The sequence below is a fragment of the Hermetia illucens genome, chromosome 6 (assembly GCF_905115235.1).
Source record: "Hermetia illucens chromosome 6, iHerIll2.2.curated.20191125, whole genome shotgun sequence".
Classification (NCBI taxonomy): Eukaryota; Metazoa; Arthropoda; class Insecta; order Diptera; family Stratiomyidae; genus Hermetia; species Hermetia illucens.
The window spans coordinates 55,744,823-55,767,514 of record NC_051854.1 but is presented as its reverse complement, the minus strand read 5'-3'; the positions used below and the strand labels follow the sequence as shown (position 1 = coordinate 55,767,514).

The 22,692-nt window shown below is 40.0% G+C and overlaps 2 protein-coding genes across 4 annotated transcripts in view; both read right to left on the bottom strand.

The window, feature by feature from the left end:
* Positions 1–22,692, bottom strand: part of LOC119659146 — a 103,043-nt gene that overhangs the window by 54,429 nt on the left and 25,922 nt on the right. The window lies entirely within an intron of this gene.
* LOC119659147 (protein phosphatase 1E) lies at positions 14,022–15,952 on the bottom strand. 2 transcript variants are annotated; one of them, XM_038067090.1, is made up of 4 exons: positions 15,652–15,952; positions 15,431–15,555; positions 14,705–15,373; positions 14,022–14,650 (listed from the first exon to the last, which is right to left on the bottom strand). In XM_038067090.1, the coding sequence occupies exons 3-4, from the start codon at positions 15,322–15,324 to the stop codon at positions 14,101–14,103; spliced, it is 1,170 nt and encodes a 389-aa protein (XP_037923018.1). In that variant the 5' UTR covers positions 15,325–15,373; positions 15,431–15,555; positions 15,652–15,952; the 3' UTR covers positions 14,022–14,100. The 2 variants fall into 2 exon arrangements, with proteins under 2 accessions (XP_037923018.1, XP_037923017.1); XM_038067089.1 differs by having other exon boundaries at positions 14,022–15,373; positions 15,652–15,946.

The following is a 22,692-nucleotide window of genomic DNA, read 5'->3' as shown; positions in this document are numbered from 1 at the left end:
GAAGAAAAGGATATAGAGAAAACTGCTTTCTCTACTTCTAGCGGTCACTATGAATTCTTAAGGATGCCATTTGGGTTGAAAAATGCACCTGCAACTTTTCAACGATTAATGAATAACGTATTAAAAGAATATATAGGTAAATTATGTTTCGTTTATCTCGACGATATAATTATATTCAGCACATCATTGGAAGAACACTTAGTTGCACTTAACAAAATATTCGAAACTCTGAGAAAAGCCAATTTGAAATTATCACTTGACAAATGTGAATTTATGAAGAGAGAAACGGAGTACCTAGGGCATATTATTACAACAGACGGCATTAAACCAAATCCGAAAAAGATTGAAGCAATTCAAAAGTACCCTCTACCAAAAACTGAAAGGGAAATAAAATCGTTTTTAGGCTTAGTAGGCTATTATAGGAAGTTCATCCAGGATTTTGCAAAAATCGCAAAACCAATGACCAAATACTTGAAAAAGGGAAATAAAATAAATATTACAGATATCGAGTTTATCAGTGCATATAACAAATTTAAAACTTTATTGGTAAATGATCCGATTCTAAAATATCCAGACTTTTCAAAAGAATTCACATTAACTACTGATGCTAGTAATTACGCCATAGGAGCAGTTTTAGCTCAACAAGGTCATCCAATTTGCTTTGCCAGCCGAACTCTAAATCAGCATGAAACCAACTATAGTGTAATTGAGAAAGAATTCTTGGCGATTGTATGGGCAACAAAATATTTCCGGCCATATTTATATGGAAGAAGATTCACAATAAAAAGTGATCATCGTCCGCTTCAATGGATCAATAGTCTAGACGAATCAAATAGTAAATTTGTCCGATGGAAAGTTAGACTATCCGAATTTGACTATAAAGTAGAATATCTTGAAGGGAAGGAAAATCATGTCGCAGATGCTTTATCTAGAATTAAAGAAACTAATATGCATGTAGAACAACAGGAACAACAAGATGAAAATGAAAGTTTAGCCACTCAACATAGTGCCGAGGAAGACAATAGAAACTACATAGAAATCTCAGAAAAACCTATTAATATATATGGGACACAATGGATTATAAAAAAGGGAAGAATAGGAACTCACATATTTGAAAAACTATTTAATACCAAAAAACGACATACGTGGGTAGTGAAAGATAAATTAACTGAAGAAAAAAGTAAAGAGATACTCAGGAAGATTCATAGTGAAAGTATCATAGGAGTGAAAATTGATAATATAGACGACTGGAATATGTTTCAGAATACGTATTTAACATTTATTAATCAAGATTTGAAAGTAAAATTATTAAAATGCAATACTTTATTAGAAGATGTAAGATCAAGAGCCGAGATGCAGGAAAAAATTTTAAAAGAGCACTTGAAGAATAATCACCGCGGAATCAGTTGTGTTTACCAAACGATGAAAAGAAAGTTTTACATACCGAATTTAGAACATCTGATCACTGAAACTATAAACCAATGCGAAACTTGTAAACTGGCTAAGTATGAACGAAATCCAGTTAAACTGCCATTTAAAGAAACAGAAACATGTAATGGACCGAGAGAAATTTTTAGTATGGACATTTGGATGCCTACTACGGGTGTTAACTATGTATCATGTATTGACAGATTCAGCAAATACGCTACTCTTATTAAAATTAAAGACAGATCATGGTTATCAGCGAAGGAAGCGATGTTCCAAGTAATAAATATAATGGGGAAACCAAAAAAGCTCATTGTTGACCAAGACGCATGTCTTACGGCCGAATGCTTTAAGAATTTTTTAACTAAAGAAAAAGTAAAAGTGCATATCGTTAGTTCAAAGACAGGTTTAGCAGACATAGAACGATTTCATGGGACAATGAACGAACATATTCGAATTTTGAGAATAAAAGAAGACAAAGAGAATATCGATGAAGTTGTTGAAGCACTCAAATATTATAATCATACCCTTCATAGTACTACAGGACAAAGACCAATTGACTTACACCTACAAGACGAAAAAGAAACAAAGAATAAAGTGAACAAAAGTAAATGGGCAGAGTACAGAAATAACAAGGAAAATAGAAAAGACGTCGAAATTGACGAAAGGTATGTTAAAGATAAAAATAAAAAGCTTGGTAGAAAATATCGTAGAGTTGGTAACACTTCGAGGGAAAATGATAGGAGAATTTTAGTTCAAAATAAAAAAGAAAAACGAATATACAATAAAGGAAAATTTAGGAAAAAGACTAAAGTATAAATATTTCACTATTCATAATAATTGCCTTATTAAACCAAGTAGATGTCAAAGATGACTGTATTTTAAGTATATTGAAAAATGTGAATGGAACGTGCAGTTTCGTAAAAAGCTCTAACAGACTTATAGAATCAATTAATGAAAACATGATAATAACCCAAAATTTACAAGCTACGAAAATTTATCATAACTGTAACAATAGATACAAAGAAAACATTTTAGGAAGTAAAGTAATCAAATTTTTTAATTGTACTGTAGAGATTAGTGATTTTAAGTTTGAAGGAATTCCTCATTATAAAAATTTCATGATTCACATTCAAAATAATAATATGACGACTGAAATCCAATTTGTAGAGATAGATTCGAAAAAACAAATAGTCGAACATATTAATGAAATTAAGGAAATTAAGTTACAAAACCAAATTAACTCCCGACTCAATTTTTCCACAATTACGATTATAATTACAATATGCATAATAACCTTCTGCTACATGTACGTAAAATGTCAAAAGAATAAAACGAAAATTATAGTTAAGACCGGGTCTAGCGTTGAATATCAGCCCACAGCTTTTAAAAGAACTCCTACCCCAGATTCATTTAAACGAGTTGTTTTTCCACCTATGGATAATCCTATTAAAAATTCGACTTTCTAAATTTTTCGGGGACGAAAAAACTTAAGGAGGGGGGAGTTACAAACGCATAACTGTAAGACAAACAAATGAACATTCACATCTGTTTGTCATAAAAATAGGATAAGAAATGCATAACTGTAAGACAAACAAATGAACATTCACATCTGTTTGTCATAAAATAGGATAAGAAATGCATAGTGATAAGAATGCATAGTGATAAGAAGTTTCACATCTGTTTGTCATAAAATAGGATAAGAAATGCATAGTGATAAGAAATGCATAACTGTAAGATAAACAGATGAGCATTAACATGAACATTCACATCTGGTTGTCATAAGATAGGATAAGAAATGCATAGTGATAAGAAGTAGTCATCGACTCCTACCACTCATGAGTCATGTGTATGTAAGTAGTGATAAGTTCGAGATGTAAATGTAAGGATCAAAGTACGAGCCTGACCTTCTATAAAATGTGATGTAAGATGGTCCGCTCGCCAGTTGTATTTGACGTATCGGAAGATACGTGTCGAAAATAATAAAAAACGAAAATAAAGAAATAAAATTCTAGTACCTAATCTCCGAAACAATTGTATGCGGGACAAAAAATAAAAAAATTTACAGTATAAGGAAAAACACCTAGTTCTGTTCTTAACTTATACATCCTTGTATCAATTGCTACGTAATATAACTTGTAATTCAGTGTTGCTTCGTTGTAAAGGGTTTCTATTGGGGTTTCCAGAACCCTTTTATGTTCTGGAGTCGTTAAAATGAATTACTCCAGAGATCTGTATTGTTGTTGTGAATCAACCCATGAGCTCTGGGAGCGGGCTCTCCGTTCCTTGTCATTTATATTATTAGCCATTTCCTTATTGTTTGATACTTTTTAATTATTTTTACGTTGTAGGTTCAATTTATTTCTCTTTTCTGATCCGAATATATTTTTTTGAATCTCATATATATTGGGTTGGGGAAAAAGAAATGTCGTATTTGTGATTGAAATTTGACGCTTTATTTAACATACTTAGAATTACCCGAATTTAAGTCAAATATACGCCGTTTTGTTCGCAAACTTGTTGCCATTTAGAAGGCAACTTCATTATCCCCCTCTCCCCCTTATGAAACCCCTGTCCTTATTTGCAAAAACTCAGACAGCCAGTTTTCGCAAGCCTCTTTTGAGGCCAACTTAGTAACACCAAGAGCTTTTTGCATGGACCAGAAGAGATGGTAATCACTTGGCGCCAGGTCCGGACTATACGGTGGTGCGATAGGACATTCCATCCGAGCTCCCGTAACTTCTGCTAGGTCATCTAACATGTGTGAGGCCGAGCGTTGTCCTGGTGGAACACAACACCATTCCTATTGGCCAATTATGGCCGCTTCTGGTCAATTGCGTGCTACAAAATGTCGAGTTCCTCACAGCAGAGGACCGAATTGAGGAGCTGGTCATAGTTGAGCAGCTCATAGTGGATGATTCCCTTGCTATTCCACCAAACACACGGCAAAACGTTCCTGACCGTCAATCCGGGCTTGACGATGGTTTGGCCCGGCTCGCCGCGCTTCGACCATGATGTTTTTCGCTTGAGGTTGTCGTACCTGATCCACTTTTCATCACCAGTCACCATCCGCTTCAAAAATTCGTCGAATTCGTTCCGTTTCAGCAGTGCATCGCAGGCGTTGATTCGGTCCAAGAGATTTTTTTGTGTCAACTCGTGTGGCACCAAAACAACCACCTTTTTTGGAATCCAATCTTCTGCAAATGGTTCCAAACGGTTGTATGGTCTGTACCCAGTTCCTGGCTGATCGAGCGAATGCTCACATGCCAGTCTACTTGGTTGATTTCGACAATTTTATCGGTTTTTACGACGATTGGCCTACCAGTACGGGATGTATCTTCGACATCCACTACACCAGAACGAAGTCAACCGAACCACCGCTGTGCTGTGCGAATCGTTAAAGTATCGGGCCCATAAACTTCACAAATTTTTTCGGCCGCCTTCATTGCATTTTTGCCTGAGAGGTAAAAACGTAAAATATGACGAATTTCTTGCTTGGTGGACTCCATATTTGACACGCTATAACTTGAGACTGAAACGTACGATCACAACACTGTCGAAGAGACACTTGTAGCACAGATTGTCGTCTTCAAATCGCCGTATAGTATGACCCGATGTAATAAGTACAACACAAGATATGTTTAAGTGTCGCCTTCTATTGACAAAATACAACATTTCTTTTTCCCCAACCCTATATTTTTTAGTTTTTTCTATATTTGTTTTAATTTGTTTGCTCTATTTTGACATATTTTTTTTGCTTTGTTTGGATTTTCTATTGAATCATAGCAACCTGAAATCAAATTAGTTCTTCAATTTGACAATACTCTCTTTCGCTCCTCCTATTTAACCCACGAAACTCACAAAATAACAAGAAGAGCGCCGTCCAATCTAATGACCTAAAGATGCCAAGGCCTTATGAGAACCGCCAAAGGCTTGATGAAGATCTGAGGCAGAAGAAGCATCAAAGTTTTTAAAGTTTGGTTGAAAACAACAATTCACTGCAAACCCAAAACTCTAAATATCAATATCACATAAAGGTAGTCGTCTGACATGCTAAATGCAAAAACGGGGTACGTGCAAGTGAAATGGTTCAGCATTCCGAAAAACAACAATTTTTTATTTGCAAGAAAGAATCAACATAAACTTTTAACTAACTTAGGGACTACCTTAACAGTTAAACTTAATCTAAGGTATATCATAAAGCTTAACCTAACTTATTACTATTATTAAGTTATGTGTGAAAGTATTTACATATCATTTTGGAGGAAAAGTCAAAAGTAAACTTCCAGTCGTTGAGCATATATAAAAACAGGGTGGGGCTGGGAGGGAAAAAGGACTGGGGTAGGATGGGTGACATGCGGGAGAGGGATGGGAATTAAAAGCTGGGAGGAGCGCTAATGATGGGTAGGTTTAAAAAATTGGGAGTCGGAGAAATTGCCTGTGTAGAAGACTACTCTAGAGGGATAAGAGGATCTGGGGAAACAGATCAGTCTGAAGAAGGTAATCTTCAACGACCTCGATCTGCATGGCTTTGGAGACCGGTGGATTGGGATGGGATTAACACTTGACAAGGAAGTTGAGAGCATGACGGGCAAGGAAGGCAACGATACGTGGGGTTTGGCAGGACTCGTAGATGATCTGGTTGGAAATGTTCTTGGAGCGGTCTTCGTTTTTAAAAATGTTGGCGCAGTGTCGAAAGATCCTGCGCTCCTTGAGGCGGAGTCGTTCCATTTGGGATGGGAAGTAATCAGATCAGAAAATAAAGCCGAAAATGAGGACAAGGCGGATAAGCTGCTTATAACAAAACAGCTTAATCCTTTTTTATGTAGGGATATTGTATTTAAGGATAGGATACAGCGACATGAAGGAATGGTTCAGCATTCAAATATACTTACACAAGAAATACACAAAAACTTTCATACTTGAAGCGTCGGGCTTCCGGTTTTCGGCTTGTTTAATTTTTTTTGGATTTACTGGCATTGAAGTTTGCCCTTCAATGCCAGTAAATCCAAAAGTTGCATGATTTTATTCGGCATTGGCAGATCAATTGTTGAAATTCTTATAAAATGGAATTAGTTGTAAACGTATGTTTATAAAATAGAAAAATATTGCTAATTAACGAAATTAGACGCAATGGGTCATTAGTAAGAACTTTTTGGGTGAATTATTTGAAAATGGAAAGTTTAGTGGGCCAGTCTAACAGTGGACTTTCAAGGGAGACGAGTGAGCATAAGAATAGGAAATTGCTGCAAATATCTCTGCACGATCGTCTTCAAACTTTCTTAAGTCTGACAAAAATTCATTGTATCAGGTAAATTTAATGATTTCCTTCAATTTTGAAATTTTATTAGATTTATAACTGTGCATCTTTTGCCTTACAACCGGACAAACTTTCTCGCTGGTGGCTATTTGCAGGTTATAATATGGACTTAGTCCCTGAAACATCTTAATACTCCTTAACTTATGCAATGAGAGGAAGTTAACCCATTATAATTTGTTTGTAAAAAATACAAGAAAAATTCCACACAAGAAAATGTCGACGCTGCTCTCGTCAATTTCAATCATTGGCATGGTGCAGAATCATCCTGGAAGCCCACTTTTCATGCGTGCTCAATTAAAGTTTCGATTGTTGGTCAAAGGCCTTTTTATAGTTTCTTCTTCTTTCTGTAGAAATCTGGACCAATAAAGGTTATTCTGCTTTCGTCTGAAGAAATTAGATCAACGCCATCACCTGCTGACCAATTGTTTTCTTATTACACGAATTTCGTCGATAGGAATGGATTTTCGCTGTAAAACTGGGCCTTTTCTAAGGTATACTTGAAGTAATTTTTCTTAACCGCCGTTTTACAACTGAAGTACTTAAATCACATAATAAGACCCCTATAACTCCATACCAAATTCGGAAGCAGTTTTAAGACGATTGCGCAACGATTCCCGTTTTCAAACGATTCGCCCAAAATTTTCTTATTTATGATTCATTGCATTTATTTTTTTTTTAGATATAGCAACACTTGTTCTTTTTAAAAGCATAATTTTAATTTAAATCCCTTTTATAATTAACTACATCAATTTTCTGCATTTCTCTCAAAACCATCGTTTCCGTGACAAATTTATTTCTTTCGTCAATTAATCTGCCAACACTGATCAAATTGATGCAATTTTCTGAGAGAAGTGACAGACAGACAGTAAACCGATTTTAATTAGGTTTTGTTTTCAACTCAGCTCACAGACTAATTCGCTTAGACCTATAGGGAAATAACGGTCGTGAGGGGCACAGATCATTGAAAGAATCGAGTTTATGTAATGCCTCCTGATTCTCAGATGCATGTGATACTTAAAAGCTGAGGCGAAGAAGAAGAATGTATATCGAAGAGGCAATAAAACAAATAAAATCGGGGAAAGCCACAGGATCTGACGATATCGCATCTGAGCTCTGGAAAGCGAAGAGCCGGGACCGAACACTGTGGCTCAGTGAATTCTTTAATCGGGTTATTCAGGAAGGATGAAGTGGCGTTTCACAACTGGTGTTCTTTGTGATCGACGTATCACAAAACGTCTCAAATCTAAAATTTACCGCAATGTCGTCCGTCCTGTTGCTCTCTTGGTTCTGAGTGTTGGCCGAATATAAAAGACAATGAACGGCGTCTTGCGATAATGGAGACGAAGATGTTGCGTTGAACTAGTGGCGTCACATGTTTTGATCAAATCCGAAATGAGGATATCCGCGATCGTTATGGGGTTGCACCGATCGTGGAAAAAGCGTGAGAGAGGTGTCTTCGATGGTATGGTCACGGAATTCGCGCTAACGAGAATTTACTTGCCAAGATTGGTCTGAACATCGAAGTCGATAGTAAACGACCAAAAGGCAGGCCGAAACAACGGTGGCTTGATACACTGGAGGGGGATTTAAAAGCCTCGAGATTGCACCCACATCAGGCATTCGATAGAGCCAAATGGCGAAACAGATCACGACGAGCCGACCCCGCTTGTGAACGGGACAAAGGCTGAAGAAAAAGAAGTATGGCGGGATATACTGAGGTTTTCTCCACTGTTGGTTGGAGACTAGAACAGGGTTCCGAAGCAGGACTCTACCTTTCGAACTAAAGCGACAGGTGAGTCCTTCAGGCAAATGTTTGCGATCATAAGGACGACATCGTCGCATCTCAATCTACAGCAATTGTCAACTTGCATTGAGGACTTTGGGGAATCCTCTGATCACCTCGAAAATAGTCCAGGAGTCTAGAAACCAATTGAATTATATTTCTAAATTTAATAGGGAGAACTACTCGAGGTACCTGGTTGTGGTGTAGATTGAAATGAAATATCGGATTCCTATGCAAAAGAGAGTTCAATCACTCCCATGCCTAGACCAGAACCAGCAATTGTAATGCCAGTAGCATTGGCAAAAGCTGCAATCAAAAATTTGGAACATGCGTCCCATAAAGATAGGTGGCGATAGATGGCAGAGCCTAAAAGCTGTTAGACACATCAAATTATTCCTGTCAGATCCAAACAAACATACTGCAAGTTTATCCTGTCGAGAAACAAGAAGACTTGGATATTATTGGCAAGAATACACTAGCTGGGCATATGTTCAGAATAGGAGTTTTACAAGAAGCAGAATCAATGGAGCATTTTCCCTGTGAATGCGCTGGCGAATGATGACATCAGATTTCCAGATTTGCTGAAGGTCTCCAGTTGTAGCGGGTAGTATCACATCCACTCGTGAAAATCCTGCTATGGATAAACATATTTGGGGTAGTCCGTTAGATGGAGAGTCTGGTACAGTGGACCAATACGGCTCTGAATAATCAAAGGTTACACCTCTCTTCCACCCCTGGCAGATCCACTTGCTTTTAGTCAGCATTTTTTCTTTAAATGCTAACTAAATTAGCATCCTCTGGCACTTCCAATATCCTCTTTCCGAATTCCTACTTCCCATCCCGACATCATATCACACCAAAAACATTAAAATAAAGCCCTCTCACCTTTTAAATTACTCAAAAGAGAGCTTGCCATAAGGTCATTTGGGTTTGACCGCATTGCCAACAACAGTAGACTTAGAAATTGTCTTCAGGATGTACGCAACAAGAGAGGGGCAGACATCGACATGGAAAGGGATCGTCTAGTGGTCACTTGCCTTCAATTGGAGAGCTGCGAAGTGAATGTGCACCGTAATATGGACATACTCCTTCAAATTGAATAAAACCACAGAGGTGCTCCTGCATTTTCAACAGAGCTTCTATTTATAGACGCCCCGTATATGATCACTATTTCATTAGTCTACCATAAGTCAATCCATCAAAAATGGACTGATAAAAAACGGATAGACTAACGTATTTAGTATCATTTGGAAACATTTGGAAGTCACGTTTCAATTAACAACACTATAACAATTGCACTACACTCAGTCTATCATCCGTCCAGCCTGACTGACAGGTTTTACAAAAAAAAAAAAAGTAAATCTTTATCAATCTGAATATTGCAGCTAATGCTACTGATGATGGACACCAATTCATCCGGTTACGATACCAATCAATACAGTCAGCTTAGGAGGAAACTCTTCCCAGCTGTAAGGACTGCATCCTCATATGGCATTAAACTCCGCTTTGAAGCGGTAGATGTACACCGTAAAATTTTCCGGCTAACGAAAATATGGACGAGTGGCTCAGACAGTACTACCTCTCCCTCAACCGATGCGTGGGAAGGTGCGCTATGAACCTTGAAGATGGTCTCTGAATTGTCATCGCCTAAAAAGTGTTTTCTCTAGCATCCAGTAGAGGAGCGTACTGGTGCTTAGGTCCTCGAACAACTTGGTATCCAGAATCGCCTCAACCCCTTCACCAGGATGCTGCTGGAAAGTATCAAATAATATCATTCTTTCGGATAACAAGCGCATTGATTATAGACATGAATCAACCTCCAACCGCCCCATTTCAGAACCCGCGGAAGACAAATTGAATGAAGTACAAAATTGAACTGAGTACCCGAATTACGACCCCTGGGAATCGCATCAACATCACTGTTGAAATTGAGAAAACAACCTTGATGATCACAACTAGCATGAGAGAGGCTTACAAAGAGAGCTGGGATAGCTAGGCTGACGATCTATGTAATGAAAATAAGTCGAGAAACTGGAAGTTGGACGCTTCACGTGGGAGAGTATGGCAGAATATCCACTTTCAAGTGATATTGACACTCAAAGTCTTGAATTTGCAAAGAGGTGACAACTTTGGCCTAATACAACTGTGTTGGTAATAATGCGATTTTCACCAAACTGATAGGATCATGCTCTATATCATAGCCTACATTGCTGCAAAAAATGGTGCTAGGATGAACTTAAGGGGGTTCTGTAGTCAAACACTGAAAATTATAGTAATATACTATTATTAATTTTATTTGAGCAGATATCGGTGTGGACGATATTTCGGAGTCTAGGCACCATATAGTCGTAACCTCTTGATTCTTTTTCAGATTTTCCGATTGAGTAGTTTCTGAGAATGGCCCCGTTAAAGAAATGATCACGTTCAATTCCCCCTCACTCCCTACCTTTTCAATAAATGTCAAAATTAAAATTGGTTTTGGAAAGTACTGATTGAGACCTTTCATTGATACTCCTTTTGCACTGGACCCCCGTTTGACCTAGAATGTAACTCACGGTATGCGTGGGCATTAACAGTTCCCACTTTTCTACCAAATTTGGTGTCAGTCGCTACAATCGTCTCTGAGAAAAATGCGTGTGACACACAGACAGTAAACCCATTTTAATAAGGTTTTGTTTTACACAAAATCTTAAAAAGTAGATTCTGAAAACCTCCTAATTTGGTTTTCCCCTTTAGGGAAAAACAACAACTCCATTGGCAGGTTATATGTGTGTGTGTGTATGGTGGGGGAGAAGCTACAGCTTTTGAGCACTCAGGCCGTGTTGGCCCATTATACTCGCCACCTCCGTCTAACGGAACATTCCGGATTCGTTAACGTATCGCAGGAGTTCCGTTAGTGGATGTGATACTACCCGTCGCAATTGGAGAACATCGGCACCAAAGATCTGATGCCTGATGCGTCCATAAGCGGGGCATTCACACAGGAAATACTCCATAGATTCCGCTTCCTCATTACAGAAGGGACACGTATCATCTTCAGTAATTCCTATTCTAAACATATGCCCAGCTAGTGAATTATGGTCTGTCAGAATGCCCATAATACACCTGGAAGTCCTGCTGCTTTTCGACAGGATAAACTTTGCGGTACGTATGTTCGGTTCTGACAGGAAAAGTTTGGTGTGTCGAGCAGCATTTAGGCTCTGCCACCTGTCATTATGGGAAGCTTGTTCCTAGTTTTTTAAAACAGACTTAGCCAATGGTACTGATACTCCAATTGCTGGGTCCGATCCCGGCATAGGGGAGTTTGACCCCTCTTTCGCTAAAGCGTCCGAGATTTAATTTCCCTCTACGCCACAGTGACCAGGTACCCAGAGTAGTTCCACCGTATTGAATCTAGACACAGATTTCAAACGGTTTCTGCATTCCTGAACGATTTTCGAGGTGATCAAAGGACTGCTCTATGCCCTCAATGCAGCTTGGCTGTCACTGCAGATTGCGATGCGCCTGTCCTTCAACCGCTCGTCAATCACCCAGTTTGCCGCCCTTAGGTTATACTATTCACTACCTCAGGAGGATAACAATGATTTTCCTCAAACATCTTAATTACGAAGGTGATATCTGTTGACTCACCCTGTGAGTCATAAACACTGATCCATTGGGAAACTTCATATTGCTTTCTAAACTTGTAAGTATATATTGTATATCTCTACAAGGGCAAACTATACGAAAAAAGTATATCTTTGAAAGCGCTTAATGTATATTTACTGCCTGAAATAGTCGCACATTGTACCACAGAGAGCAAAGAACCTGTCCATTGGGTGGAAATTGGGCATCGCAACAAGTGATTTTAAAATAACACATTATGTCCTCAATCACTCGTTTCCGGACGGTATATAAATCGTCGCTTACACCCAGAATGATTAGAAGTGATCCTGTAATTAATTGAAGCGGAACTGTCTCGAGGGCGTCTTTGGTTACCCTTAACTACCATAATTTTCAGACAAAATTCTGTCTCAGTGATACTCTTTACCAACAGCCCTTATTTCGGATTTGGTGTACCAAAAACAAAACTGAAAAAGCCCAATTCCTTACAAATTTCATCTACCTGAAAGAAGATCCTTGAAAAATTTCTCATGCAAACAAGTATAATCAAGATTGATATTTCTGCCTCTCCCCGTCTGCCGCAAGCTGTAATTACATACGTCCTAACAACAAAAATGTATATTCCATGTCTCGTCTTTCTTGCCGTCGACAATCATCCTCCGCCCGCCCCAGGTAATGTTCATAATAATAAATTGAAAAGTAAAAGTTCCCGAGATAACGCTCCTACGAAATTCGCACAATGAGTTCATTCTTACATAAACGGCCCCAGCCTCTGCCCCCGTTCCAGGTGAATTCCCCAAAGTGAAAATGAAAGCATTAAGAAAATATCTTCTTGAAAACTTGAAAAATATTTCTCTTAGATCGCATTCACGTAATTACTTCGAACATAATGAACTGGCGTGTCGGAGGCAGCCACTAAGCAGACTTCTAAAAATAATTACGAACAGCTCGGCATACCTGGAGCGCCAGGTGCTCGACAGGCCGAAAGCCAGCAAGCAGGAAGCGTCGTTCTAGGACCTGCCGGTCGGGAGAACGTGTGTGCCTGTGTGGGCGCAAGGAGAATCCAATAATCCTTTTCAGGAATTAATACAATACAAACATTGACGACATCGTTGCTGCTTGTGCTGCTCGAGCCACCACCACCCGGCCCGGGTCGTGCAGAGAACGAGCAGTCATAGATAGTTTGTTTGATTAGATTGGGTTCGATCCATTCGTTTGGTCACCATCGATATAGAGAGGAACGAAAGTTTCCAATGATTTCCAAGTTGAAGGACACAAGCCTGCTAAATGTATACAGTGCGACATGCTTGCATGAATCCCCTTTGGAAGCGGGCTCCACCTCATTACAGGTTCGGTAAGCATTCTTCTTCCGGGCCATCTCACTACCGAAATCGATAGCACAAGTGAAGCCAATCCAGTGGTCGCCAGCGTACTGAAAACAAGTCATCCACGACAGAAGAAAAACGGACACGAGGCTATGCATCACGAAATCCAAGCTGGCATCGTTATGTTTGCACGCTCGCTGGCACCGCGTTCAGCCAAGATGAATGAGGAAATTCGAGAAGAATTCTAACAATGAGGTGTGGATGCCATGCTAAGCGACTTCCGAATGCGATGGGAGGTACCCAACGTCCTTCCCGGTCGCCGCTTGACGGGCCGAGGCCTACCTGAAATGCAAATATCTCGAGTGTGTGCCCTGCGTCTGGGCGCCTTCGTTGCTCCCTATCAGATTATGAAAGCGATTGTCGGAAATTATATTTGTCGAGAGTTTCAAGTGGCCTGGAGATGTTTTCGGATGAGATGAGCATTAATTGTAGTTTAGTTTGAATTCTTGTGGGGCATAATATCTTCCGCGACTGAGTAGGTGAGATGAGAAAGGAGGCGATGGGCTATTTTTAAAATTTCTACTTTATTTGCACTTTGTTTTCTTTGCTTAGGTAAATAACAATGCGGCTATGTAAAAAAAATGTTAGCTACAGTCTAGAAGCGGAATTAGACCCGACCGCACCTGTTCGGCGATTCTCTGCGGGTCCTTCAGGAAAATTACAACCACGGTAATGTTGTCGGAGGCGCCAAGGTTCTTCGCAGTGTTCACCAGCTTCCTTGCTATGTTGCCTACCTCCTCGCAGTTGTCCCTCAGCGTCGAGTAGATTTCATTGGCAATGGCTTCTTCGGACACAACGTCCCAGAGTCCGTCGCTCGACAATACAACGAAGTCCTCCTTGCCGTTCAGGACTACTGTTTCTATGTCAGGCTCACTGCTTATGAATGGTTTGTGCGGGACGTCGCCAATCGAGCGAGAGACCGCCAGTGCGCCGTTCACTCGCATAACTCCGCCCCAATACATGATGGAACCCCCTTGCTCCGTGATCCGCTGAGATTCTTTGGGGTCGGTGGGAATGTGTGGACGAACAATTTGTGTGAGTTGACCCTCCTTTACGAGGAGGGCTTTAGAGTCACCAGCCCATCCGACATGGAGCTGGCTCTGCTTTGCATCGTAGAGCGCGCACACGGCTGTGGTGCCTCCTCGAACCTTCACGTCTTCGCATTTCTTCGAAAAGGCACTGTCTGTGGTGTTGAACGCATTTGAGATGGCGGTCAGGCAGTTCTCGCCTGCCGCTAGATTCGAGGCTAAAAAGTAAGGCAAATGCACGGCGCTGTAGGACGCGGCGAATGTGCCGCCGTGCCCGTCAAATACGGCGTAGAATCCCAACGGGTGGGGGTGTTTCAACTCATACGTACTCATCAGGTCGGGAATGACTACGAAGCGATCCTCGTTGGTCCGGCGCCGATTCCGCTCGCTGCATTCGGACGTGGTAGGTGAGTCTACCACTTCTGCGGAGCAGTTTAGCGTCTGTTTGTCGCCATCCAGCAAGCTCTTGACGATCTCTTGGACGGTCGAGATGAGTAGTTGCGTCACTTTGGCTGAGTCATAGATTCCATTGGTAAACAAGTCGCCCTCGAGAAATGCATTGCGCTTCTGGGACGCCCGATTCACAATCACCCAGAGCAGGTGTGTCGGGCACTTTTTCAAGGCAAGGTACTGGAGGCACCAGTTCACCACTTCCGCCTGCAAATCTTCTGCTGAAATCCCGTAGCGCCCCACCTTCAGGCTCTCATTCTCGCCTAGATTCGGTTCGATTAACAGGTCCTGGAGGAACTGCTCGGCCTTCAACTTCACATTGTTGCACATCGCTCACGCCGCACACAGCCCCCGAACATGCGCTCTCTCTTCCTGCAATCTGCGATAAAAGTGCCACAATGTAAATTGCGCCAAACTGACAAGAGACAATATTTACCTTTCGTTGCGCCACTTATCTGCAATGTTGGCCTCCAACTATTTTAATTCCAAGACAAAGCTCACGACTGCAGATCCCATGAAAACTAGTCTCCCCGGAAACAGACGTTTTATAACTAAAATTCACTGAAATCATAGAAAAGGCGTTGCTTACACACACGGAATCTAATCGAGCGTTGAAAACAACAATTGCGACCAACAGCGGCACAATCCATTACTCACCAATTACGTAGTTCTCTTCAGGCACTTTGTTCACGGCATCGAGTCACCATTAGCGCATAAATAATTAATTGACATGAACATGTACCCTGTACTGATCCGCCTTTGGTCGTCACTTTATTTTGCTTGGATGTTGCTTGACATTTGACAGTGGATCGTGACGTACAGGGGGACCACTTTTGCGATATCAAACGAGATTGGCTCGGCAAATTACGCAATGATCTTGAAGTCATTTTGCGCCATCTTCCCGTGAACTATATTATAGTGTGGAATCTAATCTCGAATTTACGTTCACCAAGGTTCAATTTTCGAGGGTATGAAAAATGGTTTGTATCTTAGATAGTGTATTGGTTGCCCATTTAAAAAATAAAGGACGCTAAAAAGAAATTAAATAAAAAAGGTAGAATAAAGTAAGAAATAACGAAACAGAAACCTAAGGAATAATTATGAGTTTTTGTTTTTTGTAACTAATTGGCAGCTAGCGCCACATAGAAATTTATTGTATAATTACAGATTGCGTGCCTCAAGTCGAAGACGCTAGTCCCCGGAAGGAGAATCGGTAAGAGCGCGAGGAGGCAGAAAGATATTCCGAATTAGCAAAAGAACTAGGTTTTTTCCTTATTCTGGAATATTTTTATTTTCTTTGGCGTACAATTGTTTCGGAGACCACTTGCCTCAATCGTCAGTGCTAATACCTACTTAGAATTGGATATTATCACTGATGAAGGAGGCACGTGTACTGTATTGTATGCTAAGGAAAATAAAAAATCTACAGAATAAGGAAAAAACCTAATTCTTTTCTTAATCTACAATCACTGTAAAAAATAGAAACATGGATATAAATTTCAACTTAAGATATTTCGTTTAAGCTTTTGATTTTCATGATCTGTCGAAAGAGAATGAATTTAAAGCCACCGTCGAGTACAGGAAAGTTTTATAATAAGTTTGGCCTGTGATTAGGTACCACGGAAAGACTAAGGTGACGTGGGATCCTAAGCAGAATGTAGAGGCGCTAGTATTTTCCAAAATTCATGGAATTTCGGATGAGAAGAAATCTATTTTAGAATAGACTCCGCACGTTAGAAAATGACTATATGTCTTTTACGCCGAAATAGTAGTTTCCCCTGCCAAATTACCATATCCGTTAAAAAAACCAATTCGGAACGCTCATTTATTAATTACAATGGTTTAAAAATTGAAATGTCACAGGGGGAGAGGACAACGCGGTGACGTCATCGAGCGAACAATTAAAATCTTATCTACTTGAGGACATCCGGTTTAGTGTTTGTTACTTGTTACCTTCCAAGTAATCAATCGGTTTTTGACAAGAAAGTAAGAAATTGATGCGTGAATGGACAATCCCTCAAGTTACTTTACGTTTCGGCAGCAATGGTCCCACACTATATAGGAAATTCTGTCGTTTTTACCTGAACTGTGATAAAATGTACGTTTTTTGAAAGATTCACACAAAAAAAAAAGATTAGCAGTGAGCAGGATTCGAACCTTGACTTGATTTGAATTTTAATAATAATGAAAGGAATTGAATTCCGTCGATGTCGATTCATTTCTTCTAAAAATCTTTTTTCGGAATAACCAAAAAGGATTTTTGTGGAGTTATTTGTGCAGCAAGGCAGGAAACAATATTTCATCGTCCTACTTGGCATTTCATGCGGGAAATTAATTTTGACAATTTTACATTTTTATGAGTAACTGCCAGTTGCCGGGCTACTAAAGTTTCTTGCCTCGAGTTGTGACGTCACAAAACCTCGCACGGGGTTTTCAGTCTGTTTGAATTTGGTTGAAATTTTAAATGATGATAGTTTCACACATACAGTTTTTTTTTCAAAAGCGGCCTTGCGAGTTTTGTTAGATTGCACCATAGAAGGGATTTCTATTTCATTACTGAAAATATATTGATTCAAATCTCAACGTGCTGTCATGTTGAAAAATAAACATAATAATCGACTTTGGAACGGATTTCATTACAATGAATTAATTACAGTAAGGCCAACGGAGAATAAAAAATGCATCAGAAGGCCGATGACGGTTTTGCAAAACGGGATTTGATTTGCCAAAATGAATACAAATTTAGAGCACAAATTTTGGTGGCCAACGCCGACGATAAGTGTAAGTGTAATCACTCGCAACCGAGCTTTGTCAGTAAATATCCTGATTGGAAACGTTGTTATCGAAATGTTGCGAGAAACATAAGTCGCCAGGAGCCGATGGAATTACAGCCGAATTGGTTAAATATGGAAGCGAACAAATACATAAAAAGGGAGATATCAGACAGTATCATCTATAAGATATTCTATCTTGCTAGGCTGGGTAGCCCCATACGCCGAGAACCACATTGGCCCATACCAAAGAGGCTTCACTGGAGGGAAATCAACAACAGATCTCTCTGCGGCAAGCGATGGAAAAACTGTTGGAATATGGACATCAGATCCATTATCTCTTCATCGACTTTAAAGCCGTCTATGATAGCATAGCCAAGGTAAAACTTTACACGGCCATGAGAGAATTCGGTATATTAGTACCGAATCTGGATTTAGTTTTAGCATTATTTGTAAGGAAGGGGAGTGCGGGGCCTGGGAAATGATTACGATATTATCGCCAGAAATCTGTAAAAAAACACATAGTTGCAACTAGGTGGTGTCTAGGGATCAAAACATCCACTATGCAGATATTCGCTAAAATAAAGTTAATAGTAGTATATCATTATATTTTTTCCATTCCAATTATTCATAATTTGGTTCTCTTCATCTGGATGCTCGAACAGATCCCGCAAGAATAGTCAAATGGTGTGATATACCCAATCCACTGAAAAGATAACAAGTTGACATGTGATAAAGACAGAGGCATCTGAATACTTTATGCGTCCTATAAAATCTTCACAAAAAATACTAGAGAGAAGAATTAGACTGTAAGCTGATAAGAGGATTGGTTTTCGGACTGGAAGGTTGGCAATTAACCTGCTATTTATTGTCAAAGAAACGCCCACCAACTACAACTTAAAAAATGTAGGCAACTCTGCATACTTAGTTACGAAATATAAAGCTCTCAAACGGAGTATTCTATTCGATCGTGCCCGATTTGAAAGCCAGCTGCATGCTCCGAATATACAAAACTTTAATAAGACCTGCGATATTTTACGGATATGAAACATGGACAATAACACAAACTTCCGAAAAACTGGTCAATACCTTCGAGAGGAGAGTCTTAGAAAAAAAAGTAATTCAATAGGAGGACGACCTATAGCGTATCAGATACAACCATGAGTTGTATCGAGTATTTGATGACTTTAAGGTTGCCAAATGGCTCTAAGGTCTCCTAATCAGACTAATCGGAAGTTACAATAAGCTGCCTCGATTCAATGCATTGACGACGCTTGGATACCTAAAATGGTATTCGAAGCGAGAGCAGAAGGATGAAGACCGGTATCAAAACCCGAAAGCACTGGGCACTCTTTTGGCGAAAACAGCGCATTGCTTCTCGGATTTCGAAATAGAGAGTGCGAGATGGTTGGAGGGAGGACATCTTGAAGACCAAGGCACGAAACGTTGTGTAGAGACTCGACGATTATAATTTTCGAAAATTGATTGGAAACCACTCATAAGCTCATTCTAGAATCATAATGCAATAATATTGGCTACGACATAATTCGATAGAACCAAATGGCGAAACCGATCACGACGAGCCGACCCCGCTTGTGAACGGGACAAAGGCTGAAGAAAAAGAAGAAGAAGAAGAAGGCTATGACATAATTAATAATAAATTACCAAATTTGATAAAAGTCCCATTGTTACTGACCAAGTTATATTACATCAAAGTTGTGTCTTTCATGTATAATAAATTTACTGCAGCCCAAAACACTGAATATTAAGTAGTCTGACTTCCAGTTTTCGAGATGATTAACTCCTATAATGACTTAACGAGATTGAATGATGGCCAAAAAAGCATCACAAGTGTTCGTTGCCGACCAAGAGAGCAGAGCTCTTAGAATCTAACGCCATATGTAACCATAGAGATTCGCCTGCAAATACTGAAGCTGAAGGAACGTCCCTGTGCTAGCCGCGCTTGGGAATCATTTTACAGTCATTTTAAAAAATTTCACGTTTCGTTAAACCGGTTCATGGGGCCACACCGGAACTTTAAATACAAAGCGGAAAGCATACGAGCAGGTAAACCTGGAAAGTAAAAAAAATACTGGCTCAACCGCACGCTTGGATCTGTAAAACTAGAACCACCAAAGGCTGTGCCTCTTAATATCTGAGGCTGGGGAAACATCGATTGAGTATGTGATTTGTCGTGGATCATCCCTCTCGATCACGGCACTCGGATCCTGCTTTATCGCCCAGAGTACGCGTTCGAGCCGGTGTTTTCTTTCCAGTTTTAGATTCTAGTTTGGTTTCCGATCGGTTCACTCGTTATTCCTTTTTTTGTATTTCACGTTCCGGTGTGGTGAAATTTTAATTAATAACACTGGAGGATTGAAGTGTCCAAAAAGATCTTCCCAACTTCCTGAGCGTGGAAGCGCGCGTCGACGGGACACCTCAGTGGAGCATCAGTATTTGAGGAAGGACCTTCATAGTCAATTTCGCCGTGTTTTTAGGTTTTTGGGGTCACTGGGTCGACTCCAAATAACAAGCATGTTCTTTTGACCGTCGCTCAGTTCACCAAGTCAGTACACTATGATTGGATAATTAATCTTCTAAAAATAGAATTCATTTCAAGTTGAAATTTCTCACTTCTGAATTATGTTTATATCAACTTCTCTGGTTATGTCGTTTAAATTGCTAATCTAATTGATTATTAGGAAACAGCCCGCATGACTCCCTCATTCGTTACGAATCTCAGATCGTCAAAGATAGAGAATGTAACCTTCTTTAACTTCTGCCCACCTTTTATTGCATTTTAATTATATCATTTGGAAATAACTCCTACAACCAAAAATCTAAGGATTCGTTTATATTTAGTGAACTGTTCTATTTTAGATTGTTCCAAAATTTGAAAAGCCATTCTAAAAATAAAATCATTGTGCCCCTTGATTTACACCCACTTTCGTCGACCCTTTACAGATACAATAGGACAGAATTAGAGTTTTCATCGAAATTTGCAGACATAATTTTGATAAGGTTCTCCAGGGAAATAATTCTGTAACAGAAGGTTGTTCTCCCCAATCCTGAGAAAGAAAGTTGAAAAAAGAAACGAAAAGGGAAGTCACACATCACAGCATACACTTATCGGCACAAAAATAACAACTCCGGGACGACAACTACGTCATTGCCTATGAAATATACTTCGACACCGTCGAACTACTTGTCATGCCGACAACGAAAAAATATCATGACAGTAAAACTATTATGTTGTTGTCGTAGGCGACATGATCCCACCATTCCGACGTTACCCCATCCGCTCCATAGCCTGCTACAAACTCAATCATGTCCGTCCTCTTATGTGCACACTCCAAAAAAGGATACATGTCTTCCTTAAGAGATTGCCGTCTAAATCCACCTGTGATGAAGGAGGACACATTAAGGACGCGATAGTATTAAATTTGGAATTAGAAACCTCATCGTTATCCTCTGGCTTTCAGCGTTGTTTAGTGGGTTTACTCCTTCCGGCCCGGGACAACCAGCTACGACAGTCTGCATGCGACTTACTCCTTGAAAATTTGTGTGTGCGATATTTTCGGGAATTTCATCGACGAGACAAAACACGTGCCCTGCTTTCGTCGACCACATAACGACAATAATGGTCTTCCCTTTATAGTGGGATAGGTATTGATTTCTCTCAAGATGTGACTACGAAAGCAAAAATCAGCGGAGCGTGTAAGCACATTACCGGCAAATTTATGTCGGTCCTTAGAATTGAAGAGTCTTCCACTTGGCTCCGTTGATTTTCGTAGCAAATTTGTGGTCTTGGTGCCGTGCAAAATAGCACAATTTGCAAGCTGTAAAACACGTCGGGACGAAGGAGCGCGCCGTGGTACAAAAACGCGACTATGCTGGTGGCGGTGAATGGTCCCAGCAGTAAAATAATGTGAGCTTTCTATTTTACGGGCGCAATTACACTTCTAATGAGTGTACGCCTGATAAACGACGATTAGTTCCTTCAAGGCCTCCCGGGAAGTCGTAAATACAACACTGAGACTTTTAAGACCTCCTCCACCTCCCTGCTTTCAGCTTATGACCTTCCTAGTCATCTCGCAGAGGTGAATGTATCAATTGATTTCAGCCCCCACAATCCTAGCCTCACTTTAAACCTCCTTCATCCCAACAGGACGTGATTATCCTTTTCGCCCGTTCACATCCTGTAGTCCAGGTTCAGAGAGAGCAGATTTTGTATGTAATACTCCACGTTCACACACTCGAGCTGAGTTTAATAGGGCGGGAACATTAATAATGTCGTATATGAAGTGGTTTCCACTACCATTTAATTACAGGCAGCATCCAAAGGGATCATTTGAAACGAACACGGGATAACGAGAATGAAATATTATTAACATTTCAACCAAAATTAGTCATGATATGGCGTGTACAACGCTTAATTATATAATTTTATTCGCATTTGCCGATACTTGTGTGATCCTCATTTGTGTCACGTATGGCGACGACCCGAGGCAATCAAAAACTTTCAGGCTTCCCATGGAGACTTAGAAACAGGGGGAATGCAATGTACGCTTGAGTGCACCTGCAGAGCGACGGATATGGACTTCCTGTTGATTTGTTCGGAAACTAGGATGTTCTTGGAAGGTAGCTGAGTGCACTGCTACTATCCAAACTACAACAATTGCAGCGGAAACCTGGATGCACAAGGTGAATCCTAGAAATTGTTCTGCCGAATATACAGAGGCAACAGAGCAACCCCCGGTACTAATATCAGAATACAAATTGTGTATTGTTGAAATGTAGGGAACGAGGTTACGTAGCAGCGGAAAGTTGAATCAAAATTGTAACATAAGAACATTTGAAAACATAAAATGAAATGTATGGAGGGGCTTCCATGACAAATTTCAGGTTGCCTGTCGTAGGCTCCCAG

What these genes read in the sequence shown, in the direction of transcription:
- LOC119659147 (XM_038067089.1), bottom strand. Translation starts at nt 15,324, where the DNA reads ATGTGCAACAATGTGAAGTTGAAGGCCGAGCAGTTCCTCCAGGACCTG.